At 42.1% G+C, this 17,764-nt stretch overlaps 1 protein-coding gene across 5 annotated transcripts in view; it reads right to left on the bottom strand.

Moving 5' to 3' along the window:
• The window catches only part of LOC147008560 (lipopolysaccharide-responsive and beige-like anchor protein), a 597,819-nt gene that overhangs the window by 2,256 nt on the left and 577,799 nt on the right, over positions 1-17,764 (bottom strand). For all 5 annotated transcript variants that reach the window (XM_085864642.1, XM_085864638.1, XM_085864639.1 and 2 more), the window contains 5 exons: positions 12,401-12,472; positions 10,687-10,845; positions 7,397-7,564; positions 1,290-1,391; positions 319-515 (listed from right to left, as the gene is read on the bottom strand). In XM_085864642.1, coding sequence (XP_085720768.1) covers positions 319-515; positions 1,290-1,391; positions 7,397-7,564; positions 10,687-10,845; positions 12,401-12,472 — 698 coding nt within the window. The remainder of the gene's footprint in view (positions 1-318; positions 516-1,289; positions 1,392-7,396; positions 7,565-10,686; positions 10,846-12,400; positions 12,473-17,764) is intronic.

The following is a 17,764-nucleotide window of genomic DNA, read 5'->3' as shown; positions in this document are numbered from 1 at the left end:
GAACAAAAGCAATGGGGGACTTTAGGTGATTTCCACATGAATAAGCTTAAATATTGGGATTTAGTTCACAAGGATGAGGGAAAAGCAGCTGAGGATATCAGGAAGGTATTCCAATGAATTATGACACACAAAACGACAGAAAAAAACAATAAAAAGAAAAATTATTTGCCAAATGTCCATTTGTTTCCATTTTTCAGAATAATAACCAGAAAGTGAATATTAGGTTTTATTTAGCACAAAACAAAAGCCATCACACAGGTCAGATTCAAATGATATGCAGAATAAAATGATCATTCCTTTACAACGGTCGATTCTCACTTTTGTCGAATGCTCAGTGTTGGTTTGACAAAGCAGTTCTCCATTGATACTGTAGCAGCAGATGAGGCATTGGCCATAGCATACGACGATGGGCCCGTTGACAGTCAGTGACATGAGCTGCGGTGGGAGATGAACCTCGGGGGTTTTCAGGGTGCGAAGAAGCTCACCAGCAATCGTATGCACGAGGCAAGTGCCCTCTGTAATGTCACAAAAATCACTTTCTTTAATGATGCCTGAGATTACAAGGAGAACTTCTTAACGAAGGGAAGGAACTCGTATGTATATATATATATATATATATATATATATATATATATATATATATATATATATATATATATATATATATATAACCATATATCCTAGGCACATGGAGGACCTTGCACATACCTCACAAACAGGACAAAGACATTCGTCGACATTGGTGTACTTCTACGTGACTAAAAAATAAGAGAACTATTTATATTTTTTACAGGACAATTCACGATTACAAAGATGTTTAGTAGACATTTGTTGGACAAACATGCTCGGTACTGTGTTTGAGATATGAACCAGGGTTCCTTGTATCGTGAGCCAGGGGTTCAGATGAGAATAGGAACAGGCCAACCCACAATCATGTTCACAAAAAGAAACACGCAAACAGATCCTCTATGTCCAAGAAGATCAGCGAGAAGTTATGGTTTTCCTTTATGTGACTTAAAGTATCTGACTTGCGATTTCTGCACTGCAATCTCCTCGAGATTGTTGGTTACTAAGGAAAATTTAAACAGCTGTCATTCAAAAACAAGATGTTCCAGTCGTTTCAAATGATAAATGCCGTGCATCATCGGTGTTGTTGTGAAACTTTCACAGTTTATTTTTTTTGTAAATGCAGCTTTTTGCAGTTTTATGAATGAGCAATTTCTTTTAAAGACAAGATAAACATTTAATCAAAACTAGATGAGTTAGAAACACTGCAAAGGAGCACGTACCGGCCTCCCCACTCAGCACCAGCCCAAGGTCGGCGCACACAGCCGCACAAGTGACCTCGGTCTCATGGCCAGTGAGCACTGCACGAGGCACTCGCTGCTGTCCTGTTAGACATGGAAATAGATAAGCCAGCACAACCAGACTGAGAGGCAGATTTGAGTGGGCATGACGTTGTTCATAAGGCAGCATACTCACAAATGAGCTAACCATGTTCAATCATATAGATCAGACTTGATTAAAAATAATTGCTGTTATAATGCAGTGCCGACAGGAGGTGCTGCATCTTGCAAGCATGCCGTTCTTCTAATGTGGATGTAAAATATGGCAAACTGCAGTGTAATGTTTTAGGAACAGGTAGGGTGATGTATATTTTTATTGGAAAATTTCCATTGTGCACTTCATTTGATTAGGATTCTGAAGCGAACCATATGGTATGGAGAGAAAATAGGGGGTAAAAATAGGGTTGTCTGAGGGAAAGGAGGTTTGGTTGCGATAGGATTGGGTTATTGGGTAAAGAAGATGAAGAAAAAAGAAGGAGTTCTCTCTGTCTTCTCCCGCCACCTTTCTGGTCTTGCACATCCTCTGCTCTTTCCATGTTTTGTCCTCTTCCCCCCACCCCCCTAGTTTCTGCAGGTTGCACATGATCTGCCAGTAACCCCCTTCCGATGAAACTCCCCAAAATCCTGACCCACTGCTCATCTCCACTCATTTGCCACTCTTTTTTTTTTAATCTCGAACGTGGAACCAACTTCCTCAGTCTCTTCAATCTCATTCGTCCTTCCAGAGTTTGAAGACATCTTTTCACCACCATCTCAGGACATCCCCCATCCACACCCTTGATCTTTTCTACCCCCATCGTGGTAATGCTATCATTGAAGCAACACATTTCTTATTTTAACATTGTCACAAGCCAGCAGAGGTATTGTGTTTTAAGGATGAGTTCTTTTTCCCTGTATGTTTTTGTTGCTCACATGATCTGTCATGTTTCCCCACCTCCCATTATCCGCATGCACTTGCTCATCTGAAAATTCCCATTAAGATCAACAAGGCCACAAATGATTAGTTAAAGGGCTCTTGAGGGTCTGTGTGATGTGATATAAACAAATAAATCTTCTAAAATTGATCTTTTGTTCTTTACTCAGTACTTTCTTCATTGTATATCAGGTATGCTATATGCCTGGTGTTGGCTTAATGGTTCGGGTGGAGGGCTTGTGATCCTAGGATCCTGAGTTCAAATTCCACTTTTCTGTTGAATTAATACCAGGTGGGGTTGACTCTGCCTGTCATCCTTCCGAGCTCGGAAAAATGAGTGCCAGCATGCTGGTATCCTGTGTCGGAGTGGCGACCCGTCCAGGATTGTGCCCAATAGTCAAGGAGACTGCTTCGGTAGCACCAACGCTCAGCACAGAGTATGGTCTCAATGGATGGATGGATATCAGGTATGCCGTGCTCTTCCAGGCAAAATTAGCATTCCTTTCCTGTAGTAATTCTCTGGAGACGACTGGTAAGACCTGTTACCAACTATAGTGTATGAGAGTACTACTCTTATATACTATAGTTCTAACTGCGGCATTTTTGCCTGAGCTTTGATATTCAGGATACTTAGAAAAATATATTGAATGCTAAGCATACTTTGAGACAACATGAAATGCATGGTAATCAGTGGACAATTAACATACCAAACCAGTGTTTGAAAATTTTAACCTGGGGACAAAGCATCAGCGTCGGACAATTGTTTGGATGGGAATACCAAACAGATCAACAAATTTATTGGGGAATTATTGAATGGTCATGTGAAATGTGTAAAGGTTGAATTATTTTTTTTTTGTTAAAGCTTTGCATTTCCTTGTGTGCAGGATCAGCCATGAAAATGCAACTTGCCCCTGCTGCAAGGATAGCCTTCCAGTCTTCTCTCTGTTAATTGATCTTCCACATTTGCCACCTACTTAGACGTTTGGAACTCACACTACCATTCAAAAAAAAACAAACGAAAATAAGTCAAAGATCCAGATGTGCTGAGACAACTCATGGGGAGTGCGTTGAGGCAATAAAACGTGTATGAGAACCATTGGGGAGAGGCAATCGGAGGCAAAGCGGTAGCGGTGTATATTACACCGAGTGGGAAACATGTGTTAACACAAAAGGCATTGTGGTTTCTGACCTAGCTTCTCCAAACAACTGCTTTGGTCTTTGCCTTTGAATCAGTACCTGGGCCACTAGGCAGCACTGATGACAAGGGGGGGCGGGGGGATTATATGCCTTGGGTGGCAATTGGATGCAGGCTGGTGAAAGAATGCAGAAAAATAAGCTGTTTTAGGAGCTGAAGGCAATTTGGGAGATGACACGATGGCAACAGGTCTTATAATAAAGCCGCCATAGAACAAAGGGCCGCCATGCTCACCAATGCAAGCTGACACGCAGGCCTGCATTTCCAAGTGTTCAAACCTGCGCTACCGAGAAGCAAATCTGTGTTTGCTGCTGAAATCTGTTAGCAATTTAAATTCAGGAGCTCCATTTTCGAAGCAGCCCACTTAATCAGCTCTAAATCTTTGCAGATGTTTTTTTTTTCCCCCTGTCCTCTTCTCTATTTTTTTTTTCTTCTTCTTCGTCCTGTAAAGGTCTTCGTTTGTCTGTTTGTTTTAAAAACTCCGCTTTCTTGGCAGTTCAAAAAATAATAATAATAAAGAACACGGGAACCGCGTGGGATCAGCTTGTTGGGGATGGACAACGTAATTAGCAAATCGCTGCCCAGGCCTTCCAGCAATCCAGTTTTTTAACCAAAGCCCATTGGACATATTTAATATGAGCATCCTTTAATATGCAGTTAAACAGGACAACAACAGGACGTGATCTGCCTCTTAAACCAGTTTTGCAAGGAGACCAACTACTGGGTCTTGACATTAGAGAAAAAAGAAAAAGAATAAAAGAAAGGCCAAATGGTGAGGGAGTTGTTTGAAATGCATCTGCAAGCAATTAGCCACTTAATAACATAATGTCAGGAAGTGCCGGGAAATTGCACTGGCTCACATGCTTTGAAACTTTCTGATTAATTAGGCCATTGACAAAAACAATATATATATATATATATATATATATATATATATATATATATATATATATATATATATATATATATATATATATATATATACATACATACACAATCACACACAACATACATTCAAGTGCACACAATATGAAATATTATCCGTGCCACAAAGAAAGCCTCAACCATAACAGCAAGCAGATGGTGTACAAATTAACAATTAGCTGCAAATAATCATGAAATAAAACAAGACCTTGGGGGGAGTGTAAGCCAGGCTTCAATATGTTGATGAGACGGGCCATTTGTTTTGAGTTTTTTTTTTTCTTTTCTTTTTCCACCTCACTCTGATGAGAGCAAGTGCAGAAAGCAAAAGTTAGAAGGTAGTACATAAAGGTGTGCATTTCCGCTGTGATCTGGCTGTGTGAAGAATGGGAAAACATCATTGAAGAACGGAGCAGGATGAGAAGTCAACCGAGGTGATGTACGTCCCTCGATTTAAGAATCCTTTCATCATTTTTGTTTTTTTCTTCTCAAGTGGCTTTGACACATTGAGGTTTAATAGAAGCAAAGTCAGTGAATGGGAAGCGTCGAGCAACGACAGTCTACATGCAAGTGTGTGATGGGTCAGAGATCAACGTCTCTTGCAGATGAAAATGACAGGAAATTCTGAGCTGTTGTTTCCGCAAATATTTGACCTACGTGCCCTCGTTTCCGCAGTGCCGACAGCCTGGACTGCTACGAAGATTTGTTCGTCTAACTTTTGCTCAGCTGCCTGGCTCATTGCCTTTTGAATATGGGTGGGGGGAAAGGGGAGATGGAATTATGGTGGTCAAGGGTGCAAAGTTTGTGAAAGTAGATCAGAAGGAATATGCTTGAGAATACCAGTGTGTTAAGTATCACTGTGTCAAAATAAAGTTGCCAATCCTTTGGAAAGTTGGACCACGTAAGCAAAAACAAACAAACAAAATTGCAACAACACATGAGAGAACAATGATAATTATCCATGCCACAAAGAAAACCTCAACCCGAACAGTAAGAAAATGGTGTACTGCACAAATTAACAATGTTTTCTGCAGACAAAGGAAAGCTATCAAATTTTGTGCCTTTTCAATATCAAAATATTTGGTGGAAATAAGTATTTCTCGTTGGACAGTGAGATATTTCGTGAGGTAGGAGGGTTGTTCAGGATTATTTTACGCAAAAGAAAAGGAAGCACATGAAATTACCATCAGGTACGAATCAGCTTAGGTTCCTGGTGTGTGTGTGTGTGTGTGTGTGTGTGTGTGTGTGTGTGTGTGTGTGTGTGTGTGTGTGTGTGTGTGTGTGTGTGTGTGTGTCTATACTACGAAATGTCAGTGTGTCAGTCAGTCTGTCTCCTCCATAACTCCAAAACCATAATACCTATCAGCCTGAAACTTTGCATGCATACTAAGGGAACTCCAAGGAAGTTCATGAACGAAAACTGGGTGTTTGGGTTAATTAAAACACCCCTTTTGAAGATAATTAATGGCCTTATTTAATTATCCTTTATCAAAGCTCATTCTTAGTCACCCCGCTGAGGTCTTAAGTCACCATTTTTTTTTTTGGCCTGCTCAACAATGCCTTGACTTGGAACATGCCACAATAGTTTCTTCACAATAAAGTTTTTTTTTCTTCACTTTCCTCACTCATATCATCAAATGCCTGATCCTCATACCTACGAATTGCTGGGTACATTGCAATACTTATAAACGCTCAGCGACACCAGTGTTCGTGGCTTTATTTCATTTCCGCATATGCCATAACCTCTAGTTTCTCTTAAAATTAGACAAATTTTAAGATTTTAACTTCTTTATTAACTTCAGCAGTAGTTTCGACTGCGAAAAAAAAGTGTTCATTTGTCAACTTCAGACATTGCTTGACATTCCAGGCATCTCCAGGTGCATGGTGTTTATATGACCAATTGGCGATCACTAATCACTTGCCAAGCTAACTGTTCCTTATCAACTGTTTTGTTGGAGTTCTTGATTGAGTGCTTAAGCCACTTGGCAAGCGCTCAACAATATTCACACAATCACTGGATATATCGATTGACTTGAACAAGTACTGCTGCATAACACAGACACAGACACAGACACAGACACAGACACAGACACAGACACAGACACAGACACAGACACAGACACAGACACAGACACAGACACAGACACAGACACAAACACAAACACAACACAACACAACACACACACAAACACACACACAAACACACACACAAACACACACACACACACACACACACACACACACACACACACACACACACTTACTGGCAGCTTTGAGGCCTGCTTTGCCTAAGCTTAAGAACGGAACATATTAATTTAATTCACTGGATGACTGGTAGTTAGCAGTTTTGCACACAAAGGTGACAATCTTTTCTCCAGTTCCAATCCACCAGAGGAAATTATTTTCATCATCTTCAAAGGAGGTGAGCATCCCTCTTGCAAAATCATTACACGATTCACTTTTCATTCAGGAATGAGCAGATGGGATATCCATGAGGCACTCACACTTGGCGTTTCCAATTTGCCATTTTGGCTCGAGTGTCAGTCATTGTCAATCCATGCCTCAAACAATAAGAAATTGCACAACTTTAAGGAAACATCGATCACAATGAAGAACCAAATACGTCTGCACAAGATGAGGTCGAAATAACAGCAAAATGTGGAATTGATATTCAGACAAACAATATCAAGGTCACTTTCGACAATATTTTGCAACAGTACTGTAGCCACTCAAGTAACGCATTTCAAAGCTACAAGCTTATTCGAGGGATAAAATGACCGTCTCTCAGCCTTTTAATTTTAACATGTTCATCACTTGTTTAAAAAGACAAGCTTAATGATCATACAAGAGTTCAAAAATATACATTTTACCTATTTTTAACCTCTCCTGCGAAACAGACGAATGTCGGCTCCGAGGAGTAAAATAAGGCATTTTGGACAATTCTATTTTATATGTCTGTACCAAAGCCTTCTTTGGCTTCAGCTACTCTATCCATACATTTGGTCACCATTTCTGACTTACCATGTCTCTCTCCAAGCTCACTCTGTCTATTGTTCCATGGCCACAGGAGTACGGTGGCATCACGTGATCCAGAGACCACGAGGCAGTCTCCATCTCGACCTCGCTCCTCAGATCGTGCCAGACATGTGACCACATCCCAATGTCCAAACACAGCTTGAATTAGTTTGCCTGAAAGATAAGTACATACAGTTATGTTTTCCACCCTTCCAAGAAAACACAGCTGATCTGGCATTCAATTGTGTTCACAGTTAAGTATTTCGGGTCATAAAAGCATTCAGGTTTAAGATGAATACCATATATTTGGCTTGTTCAACTGTGTTTATAGTACAGTGAAAGCATCCAAGCTGACCAAGCCAGAATGTCTGAGACCATCTGAGCCGACAGCATGGAGTTAATAAATTGTATTAAATATCCACTTGAGCTCTTTCTAGGATGTGCAAGACATTTCGTTACTGATACTTCTTTATGAACCAGCAACTCACTGTAATCTCATGTGATTATCATGCTCTCATGAGTTGTGAGTTAGTTTGGTGGAATATTTTCCAATATACGTGAGTGTTTCAATCAATACCTTTAAAAGAGGCTGCTATTATGGGAAAATAACATGAGTTGGTGTTATATTTCATGATACAGATCATCAACACACTGAAATAATTTCTGGACCCGACTATGTTTCCTGCCTTTGCTCGATCAGCCGTTTCACACCTTCGTCACCATAAAAACACGCCCCATGGCAATGTGCCTGATGAACCTGGGGAACCTGATGACAAGAAGTCCTTAAACACCCTGGAAGTCAACCTTGCCTGGAAATCATGTCTACTCTTCTGAGCAAACTGATTGGGAAGCTCAGCGTAAAAGTCAGAAAAGTATACATGCACCGTCCTGGGAGGCATCTTTGGATGCAAATGTCTGGTATATTAGAGCTTCTGGTTATCTGAGCAGGCCTCTTGAGTGGCATATATCATAAACAGGATGGAACATGACTATTCGGTGAGAAGCAACCCTTCTCTGAAAAATGGGAGGCTGAGACAAGCTTTAAATAAAGTTGTGAAAACAGGGAAGCAAAGGAATGTGTAATAAAAGGATACTGCACTTATAACAGCTGCCTGAGCAGCAAAACATTCCACAACTACAGGTGTAAACTAGAGGGGGAGCACTCGGTAGAGTGCAAAACCTCTGCCGCCAATACTGCTAGGTCACTCAAGTGAACCTGATATCCTATTCATTCAATTTGACGTCAACAGTGCTCACAGAGTTATAGTTTGCAACTTTCCCTTTTACTTTTAACTTTTACATACTCAATTCATTCGTCATAACTAGATTCCTTGAGCCAAATTGATTTTACGTGGGTATATCCACCTGAAGTTCCTAAAATCAGCCGCAATTATAATTTTGGCATGTTTTTTATTGGAAATCACTTATAACATGTAGAAATGCAAAAAAAAAAATTCAAATATTTTTTTCAAATTGGCCGCCATAGCGGCCATATTGGATTTTGGACCAAGTCCAAAATCTAATGGCATGATCCTTGGACCAGACCTAACCCCCCCCCCCACCAAGTTTCGTTGAAATCCGTCGAGGAGTTTTTTCCGTAATACTGTTCACAAACAAACAAACAAACAAACAAACAGAAAGGGGTGAAAACAGTAACCTCCATCCATCTTCGATGGTGGAGGTTAACTCGAGGGGGAGCACTCGGGAGAGTGCAAAACCTCTGCCGCCAATACTGCTGGGTCACTCAAGTGAACCTTATATCTTATTCATTAAATATGATGTCAACAGTGCTGACAGAGTAAAAGTTCTTTTCTCCAACATTTTTTTTTTGGGGGGGGGGGGGGTTGGAAATCACTTAAAACATGTAAAAATGCAAAAAAAAAAAAAAAAAAATCGAAATTTTGTTGAAAAAAAAGTTGCAAAAATTTTTTTTCTCTAACAATTTTTTTGGGAGGGGGGTTGGAAATCTCTTAAAACATGTAGAAATGTAAAAAAAAATTATTTTTTTTTTTCTCTTTAACAATTTTTTTTTTTGGTGGGGGGGGGAAGTCAAAAATTTAATGGCATGATCCTTGGACCAGACCTAACCCCCCCACCAAGTTTCGTCGAAATCAGTCGAGGAGTTTTTCCGTAATACTGTTCACAAACAAACAAACAAACAAACAGAAAGGGGTAAAAACAGTAACCTCCATCCATCTTCGAAGATGGCGGAGGTTAACAAGAAGACTTATTTGCTTTAACAGTTACTACATTATCAAGAAACTAGGAAACATGACATGCAGATTAAAGTCAAAAAAACAATCAAACTAGAAGGGCACTCGGTCGAGCGCATACCTCCACCACGTAATGCCTGATCCATGAGAACATATCGGGCCCAATACATTTTTAAAATATCATGCTACACAGCACTATATCGTTTTTGGCCCTATCTCTCAATGGTGAAGAATCGATTAAAAAATTCGGGTGGTCAGATCTGGATCCGGATCTTCACCAAGATTGAATCAATACTTCCTTTTCACACACAGTGTGTCCACCAAGTTTCATCTGAACCCGTCCACAACTTTTTGAGATATTGTGCGACGTATCATTTTTGGCCCTCTCTCTCAATGGTGACGAATCACTTAAAAAAAAATTATTGTAGCCAGATCCGGATATCCTATTTGAGATATCCTGTACACAAACAGACAGACAAATAAACAGACAGAAAGGGGTGAAAACATAAGCTCCTTTATCTTCGGTGGCGGAGGTAACAATTGGAATTAAAGTTCAGTTGACAGGGAATAAATTGTTGTGAATACTTATTCTTTGTAAAAAGAAACGTATCGCTAACATGAGAATGCAGAAAATTTTTCATGAATGTCACAGTTCCTGAATTTTTGTCAGGCTACATACTTAATGATCACCCCCTTGCAACTTCAAAAATGTCATAAAGTTTGTTGAGTTATTACTGTCCTGGCTACACTTCTCAGACAAATCTTCTCTGAGAGCTGTAATAGAGTCTTGCCAAAGTGAATTACATCGGTGGACAAAGCATTATTTATGTGTCTAATGGCCATCTGACAATAAGTGTCTTTCACTGCAGGCATGGGCAGAGGGAATGGGTGACCATTTGATCAGGTTTTAATTGACCATGTTAACGAGTGATCATGTGATCAAAAAATTTGCAAAGAAACCTCTGCAGATTCCATGTCGAAAAGTTAAAGCTTAGGTTTGAGAAAGTGTCGTGTGAGAGGTACTGATGGGGGTACAGAAGGTATATCGATACTTTGAAGAATGTAGAAAGTGTGCTATCAAACCGTTGTTGCTGCTGTACACTCGCACGCTCCGATCCCAGAAGCCACAGGCAAGGATGTAGCAGTTGTCCGTAGTCACGACAAAGCTGTTAGGTCCGGTCGGCACACTGAAGTCCATGGGGTCCAGAATCTGCCTCCGCTGCTGCCCCTGTGTTCCCATTTCTGACAGATGAAAAAGTCACAAACTGAGACAAATGTATGCTGTTCCTTACTGAAAAATGCCAGGTGTATTTACTGTCCACATGTCTGCTCCGCAGTGTCTATACAGTGGAACATGCATGCCAATGTTACTTTGTGGGCTGGCAGGACAGCTTAGACTTAGGGGTATGCACAGTGTACACTCGCATCGGAATCGTCTAACTTGGGTTTGAATCTCGGCCCAGCGACAAACCGTTGTCCTGGTATCTCACAGGCAATGCGAGGCATCAATGTGTGTGCCGTCCATCGGATGGACGTTAAACTGGGCATCCTGTCTGTCGGTATTACTTGGTGGACATTAAAGATCCCACAGTGTGCAGATTAAAAAGAAGGTGAGCCATCACCGGCACCATGGCCGAATTCTAAATTCCAAATTCCTGCCCTAACCTACAAGAGCCATCAACATCAACGGCACAACATCCCCCCCCCCTTCCCCCAACTTTCCCAGCCAATGATCAGAATTTGACCCAGGGTACTTCCACACAATGGTCTTCTGTTTTCAAAAGCTACCATGGGATAATTAATGCTGTCAAGTAAATACATGCAAACAGGACAGTAAGATTTGCAAAACATCTCAAAGAGAGAAGACCAACTGATGCAACGGCATGCCTACAAAGCGCCAGTATGACAGTATAAAGTAGGGTTAGGAATCAAACCCAGATTAAACATCTGAAACACGAGTGCATATGCGAGCTCAGAGCTATCCTGCCATCAGACTCAGATGATGAATTTAATTACAATGATACAAATCAGCAAAAGCTCCTATATTTATTTAAATAGGCCACTGGGCCGATAGTAAGCTCGGGTATCAAATTATAACTTCAATTAGTGGAATGTTGATTTTACTTCGTGTTATCAAGTCCGACTGTGGTCTGAAATGATCTGGAGCTGTTTTTTCCACAGAGGTTTCAATCATGTCAATTAGTTAGCTATTTACTGACTAATCAACAAAATGATGGTTCAGCCAAATCTCATATGTATCCAGGAACAAAAGCTTTGCAAAAGGAGACATCTCCACAGACAGGGAACATGGACCACTACCCATGTTTTAATGTCGTAATTACAAGTACATTCCAGGATTCAGGAACTTGTATATTGAGAGAATTGAAAGATAGGATGTTGAAATCAAAATTTTGAATTGGACTGTGGTGTTCAGCAGGTCCTGCCAATATTGTAATTCGGAAAACAAACAACAACAAATAAACTACAAAGCATCAGCGAAGCATCAGCGAAGTGGAGTGCAGTATCTGAACCCAGAACATTTTGATAACTGAATAATTTTCAGAACAAACTATTAAATGTTAAGGAATACAAAAAATTCCTTTTTCTCCTGCCTCAAAGTCATGGTTCATTCACAAAGCAAGTACATCTTCTTCAGCAATGTAAGGTGGTGATGGACACAAACCCAAGGCCAATTTACCTATAAATATCCCCTATATGTCGCTCCAGTCAGCTTCCTTCAAATGACACTAATTATGCAAATGTGAGAGATGCAAATCAGATGGCTCCAAGTAATTACCAATTAATGGATCCATCTCAACAGGCAGCAGGTAGGTGTCCTCCAGTGAAGCACCGGGCTTTTCAAGAGCACCTGATTGGTGGAGGGACAACACACACACTCGATATAACATGTCGTATCTGACACAAATCCTTTTACTTACTGTATTGTGCGTTGGGGTGAAAAAGAAACAAACAAAAAAAACAACGCAAGTTCACTCATGCCAAATGACAGCTTCCCAATTACGTGTCTGGAAATGAAGTCTCTGTGTCGCTTCAGGACTGAGGTTTAATATAGCAAAGAATATCAAGCTGCAAGGTGCTTGTTAAATCAGAAAGCTCATGGCAGACTTACTCAGACAAAATGATTGAGCTGCATAAAAGTCGGCAACTAAAGAAGGGTTAAAAATTAATGCCAATTCCTTAAAGTGATTTGAAAAATGTATTAGTTACATTTGGTACCTCTTATGTTTTTATCAAGCACATCCTGGTGTCAACTGCTTAGATCCTGAGTGGTGATCCAACAAGCTGCTCCAAAAATCTACATATAAAAAACTCCCTCTCCGATTTGTTTTTCAACCAAACATTAATTTTTTGTTTCCAGACACAGAGCAGAGAATAGAAGGTTTGGGAGGTCAGATATGTGGTAATATATATAAATATATATATATATATATATATATATATATATATATATATATATATATATATATATATATATATATATATATATATATATATATATATATATATATATATATATATATATATATATATATATATATATATATACATACACATACACATACACATACACATACTGTATATATATAAGCCTGGTGTTGGCGCAGTGGTTAGGGCAGTGGCTTGGGACCCGAGGTCCTGAGTTCAAGCCCCGTTGGGACACTGAATTAATATATGTATGTATATGTATATGTATATATATATATATATATATATATATATATATATATATATATATATATATATATATATATATATACCAAGTCGAAAACACCAGGGGGTTGACTCAGCCTGCCATCCTTCCAAGGTCGGCGAAATGAGCACCAGTTGTACTGGGCCTGGTGTATGCCCCGGTTAGAATAGGTGTACCATATCCCTGTGTGTTGTAAGAGGCGACCAGGGTTGCATCAGGAAGGGCATCCGGCGTAAAAACCTATGCCAAATCATTATGCGGACAACAAAACGAATTTCCATACCGGATCGGTCGAGGCCCGGGTTACCAACGACCGCCACCGGTACCGGTGGTCAGCAGGGTACCAGTGGAAATTGTACTACTGCTGGGCGAAGGAGGAGAAGGAGACGGGGAAGGCGAGTCCGGAGGCAGTGGGAGAGGGGGAAGGGTAGAAGTGTGGAGGTGAGAGTTGGAACTCTGAATGTTGGGACGATGACTGGCAAAGGGCGGGAGTTGGCTGATATGATGGAGAGAAGAAAGGTGGACATACTGTGTGTACAAGAGACCAAGTGGATGGGGAGTAAGGCGAGGAGCATTGGAGGTGGTTTCAAACTGCTCTACCATGGTGTGGATGGGAGGAGAAATGGTGTCGGGGTAATCCAGAAGGAAGATCATGTCAAGAGGGTATTGGAGGTGAGGAGAGTGTCTGACCGAGTGATGAGTGTGAAGTTGGAAATTGAAGGGGTGATGATGAATGTCATCAGTGCATATGCCCCACATATGGGGTGTGAGATGGAGTATAAAGAAGATTTCTGGAGTGAGTTAGATGAAGTGGTGGAGAGTGTATCCAAGGATGAAAGAGTGGTGATTGGAGCAGATTTCAATGGACATGTTGGGGAAGGGAATAAAGAGGATGAGGAGGTGATGGGGAGGTACGGTCTCAACAAGAGAAATGTGGAAGGGCAAATGGTGGTAGAGTTTGCAAAAATAATGGAAATGGCAGTGGTAAATACGTATTTCAAGAAGAAGGAGGAACACAGGGTGACATACAAGAGTGGAGGAAAGTGCACACAGGTGGATTACATCTTAAGCAGGAGATGCAACCTGAAAGAGATTAGTGACTGTAAGCTGGTGGCAGGGGAGAGTGTAGCTCGACAGCATCGATTGGTGGTCTGTAGGATGACTTTAGAGGTGAGGTTGAGGAAGAGAGTGAGGGCTGAACCAAGGACCAGATGATGGAAGCTGAAGGAGGAAGACTGTTGCGTGAAATTTAGGGAGGAGGTGAGACAGGCGTTGGATGGTGGTAAAGATGGGTGGGATGATTGGGCAACGACAGCAAAAGTTGTGAGGGAGATAGCTTGGAAGGTACTTGGTGTGACATCTGGACAGAGGAAGGAAGATAAGGAGACTTGGTGGTGGAATGAGGAAGTACAGGAAAGTATAAGGAAGAAGGGGTTGGCGAAAAAGAAGTGGGATAGTCAGAGAGATGAAGAAAGTAGGCAGGAGTACAAGGAGTGGTGTCGAAAAGCAAAAAGAGAGGTGGCAAAGGCCAAGGAAAAGGCATATGACGAGCTGTATGAGAAGTTGGATACAAAAGAAGGGGAAAAGGATTTATACCGATTGGCAAGACAGAGGGACCGAGCTGGGAAGGATGTGCTGCAGGTTCGGGTGATAAAGGACGCAAATGGGAATGTGCTGACGAGTGAGGAGAGTGTGTTGAGAAGGTGGATGGAGTACTTTGAGGAGCTGATGAATGAAGAAAATGAGAGAGAGAGAAGGTTGGAAGAGGTGGAGATAGTGAATCTGGAAGTGGGGTGGATCAGTAAGGATGAAGTGAGGACTGCTATGAAGAAGATGAAAAGTGGAAAGGCGGTTGGCCCAGATGGTATACCAGTGGAGGCATGGAAGTGCTTAGGAGAGATGGCAGTGGGGTTGTTAACCAGATTGTTTAATAAAGTCTTGGAAAGTGAGAGGATGCCGGAGGAGTGGAGATTAAGTGTACTGGTTCCGATTTTCAAGAATAAGGGTGATGTGCAGAGCTGTGGAAATTACAGAGGGATAAAGTTGTTAAGCCACACCATGAAGTTGTGGGAAAGAGTAGTGGAAGCTCGGTTGAGAGGAGAGGTGATGATCTGTGAGCAGCAATATGGGTTTATGCCAGGAAAGAGCACCACTGATGCGATGTTTGCTTTGAGAATGTTGATGGAGAAGTATAGGGAAGGCCAGAAAGAGTTACATTGTGTGTTTGTGGATTTAGAGAAAGCTTATGATAGGGTGCCAAGAGAGGAGTTGTGGCATTGTATGAGGAAGTCGGGAGTGGTGGAGAAGTATGTGAGGATCGTGCAGGATATGTATGAGGACAGTGTGACAGCGGTGAGGTGTGCGGTAGGAATGACGGACCGGTTTAAGGTTAAAGTGGGATTGCACCAAGGATCGACTCTGAGCCCTTTCCTGTTTGCAATGGTGATGGACAGGTTGACGGACGAGATCAGACTGGAGTCTCCATGGACCATGATGTTCGCGGATGACATCATGATCTGTAGGGAGAGTAGGGAGCAGGCTGAGGCGAGCCTTGAGAGGTGGAGGTACGCACTGGAGAGAAGGGGAATGTTAGTCAGTAGGAGTAAGATGGAGTACATATGCGTAAATGAGAGGGAGGGTGGTGGTATGGTGCAGTTGCAAGGAGTTGAGGTGGGGAAGGTGGATGGGTTTAAATACTTGGGATCAACTGTCCAAAGTAACGGGGAGTGTGGGAGAGAAGTGAAAAAGAGAGTGCAGGCAGGATGGAGTGGGTGGAGAAGAGTTGTAGGAGTGATTTGTGACAGAAGGGTAGCTGCAAGAGTGAAGGGGAAAGTATACAGGACTGTATTGAGACCAGCTATGTTGTATGGTTTGGAGGCGGTGGCACTAACAAAAAGACAGGAAGCAGAGCTGGAGGTGGCAGAGTTAAAGATGCTGCGATTCTCGTTGGGAGTGACAAGGATGGACAGGATAAGGAATGAGTATATTGGAGGGACAGCGCAGGTAGGACGGTTTGGAGACTAAGTGAGAGAGGCGAGATTGAGATGGTTTGGACATGTGCACAGGAGGGAAACGGAGTATATCGGGAGAAGGATGTTGAAGATGGAGCCGCCAGGCAGGAGGAGAAGAGGAAGGCCAAAGAAGAGGTTCATGGATGCGGTGAGGGCGGACATGTGGGCGGTTGGAGTGTCAATGGAAGATGTGGAGGATAGAGCGAAATGGAGACGGTTGGTCCACTGTGGCGACCCCTAGCGGGAGCAAGCCGAAAGAGGAAGAATATATACTGTATATATACATATATATATGCATTAACATATATATATATATATATATATGCATTAACATATACATATACATGCATGCATATACACTGATGAGCCAAAACATTATGATCACTGACAGGTGAAGTGAATAACATTGATTATCTTGTTACAATGGCACCTGTCAAGGGGTGGGATATATTAGGCAGCAAGTGAACAGTCAGTTCTTGAAGTTGATGTGTTGGATGCAGGAGAAATGGGCAGGAGTAAAGACCTGAGCGACTTTGACAAGGACCAAATTGTTATGGCCAGACGACTGGGTCAGAGCATCTTTGACAGGGCAAGGCTTGTGGGGTGCTCCCGGTCAGCAGTGGTGAGTACCTACAGACAGTGGTCTGAGGAGGAACAAACTACAAACTGGCGACAGGGTGTTGGGCGCCCAAGGCTCATCGATGCGCGAGGGCAACAAAGGCTATCCCGTCTGGTCCAAACCGACAGAAGGTCTACTGTGGCACAAGTCACAGAAAATTTTAATGGTGGTCACGGGAGGAATGTGTCACAATCCACAGTGCATCGCACCCTGTTGTGAATGGGGCTGCGTAGCCGCAGACTGATCAGAGTGCCCATGATGACCCCTGTCCACCGTTGAAAGTGCCGACAATGGGCACGCGAGTGTTGGAACTGGACCTTGGAGCAATGGAAGAAGGTCGCCTGGTCCGATTAGTCCCGTTTTCTTTTAGATCACGTGGATCACGTGGATTTTTATGTGTGCGCCGTTTACCTGGGGAAGTGATGGCACCAGGATGCACTGTGGGAAGACGACCAGCCGGTGGAAGGAGTGTGATGCTCTGGGCAATGTTCTGCTGGGAAACCCTGGGTCCGGCCATTTATGTGGACGTCAATTTGACACGTGTAACCTACCTAAACATCGTTGTAGACCAGGTTCACCCCTTCCTGGCAATGGTATTCCCTGATGGCAGTGGCCTCTTTCAGCAGGATAATGCGCCCTGCCACACTGCACACATTGTTTGGGAATGGTTTGAGAAACATGATGAAGTGTTCATGGTGTTACCCTGGCCTCCAAATTCACCAGATCTCAATCCAATTGAGCATCTGTGGGATGTGCTGGACTGACAAATCCTATCCACAGCGGTTCCACCTCGCAACTTAAAGAACCTGCTGCTAATGT

Source organism: Eptatretus burgeri, chromosome 18 (genome assembly GCF_056783735.1).
Source record: "Eptatretus burgeri isolate ZD-2024b chromosome 18, Ebu_testis_v1, whole genome shotgun sequence".
Classification (NCBI taxonomy): Eukaryota; Metazoa; Chordata; class Myxini; order Myxiniformes; family Myxinidae; genus Eptatretus; species Eptatretus burgeri.
The sequence above is the reverse complement of the archived record's forward strand: the minus strand, read 5'-3'. Positions and strand labels throughout refer to the sequence as shown.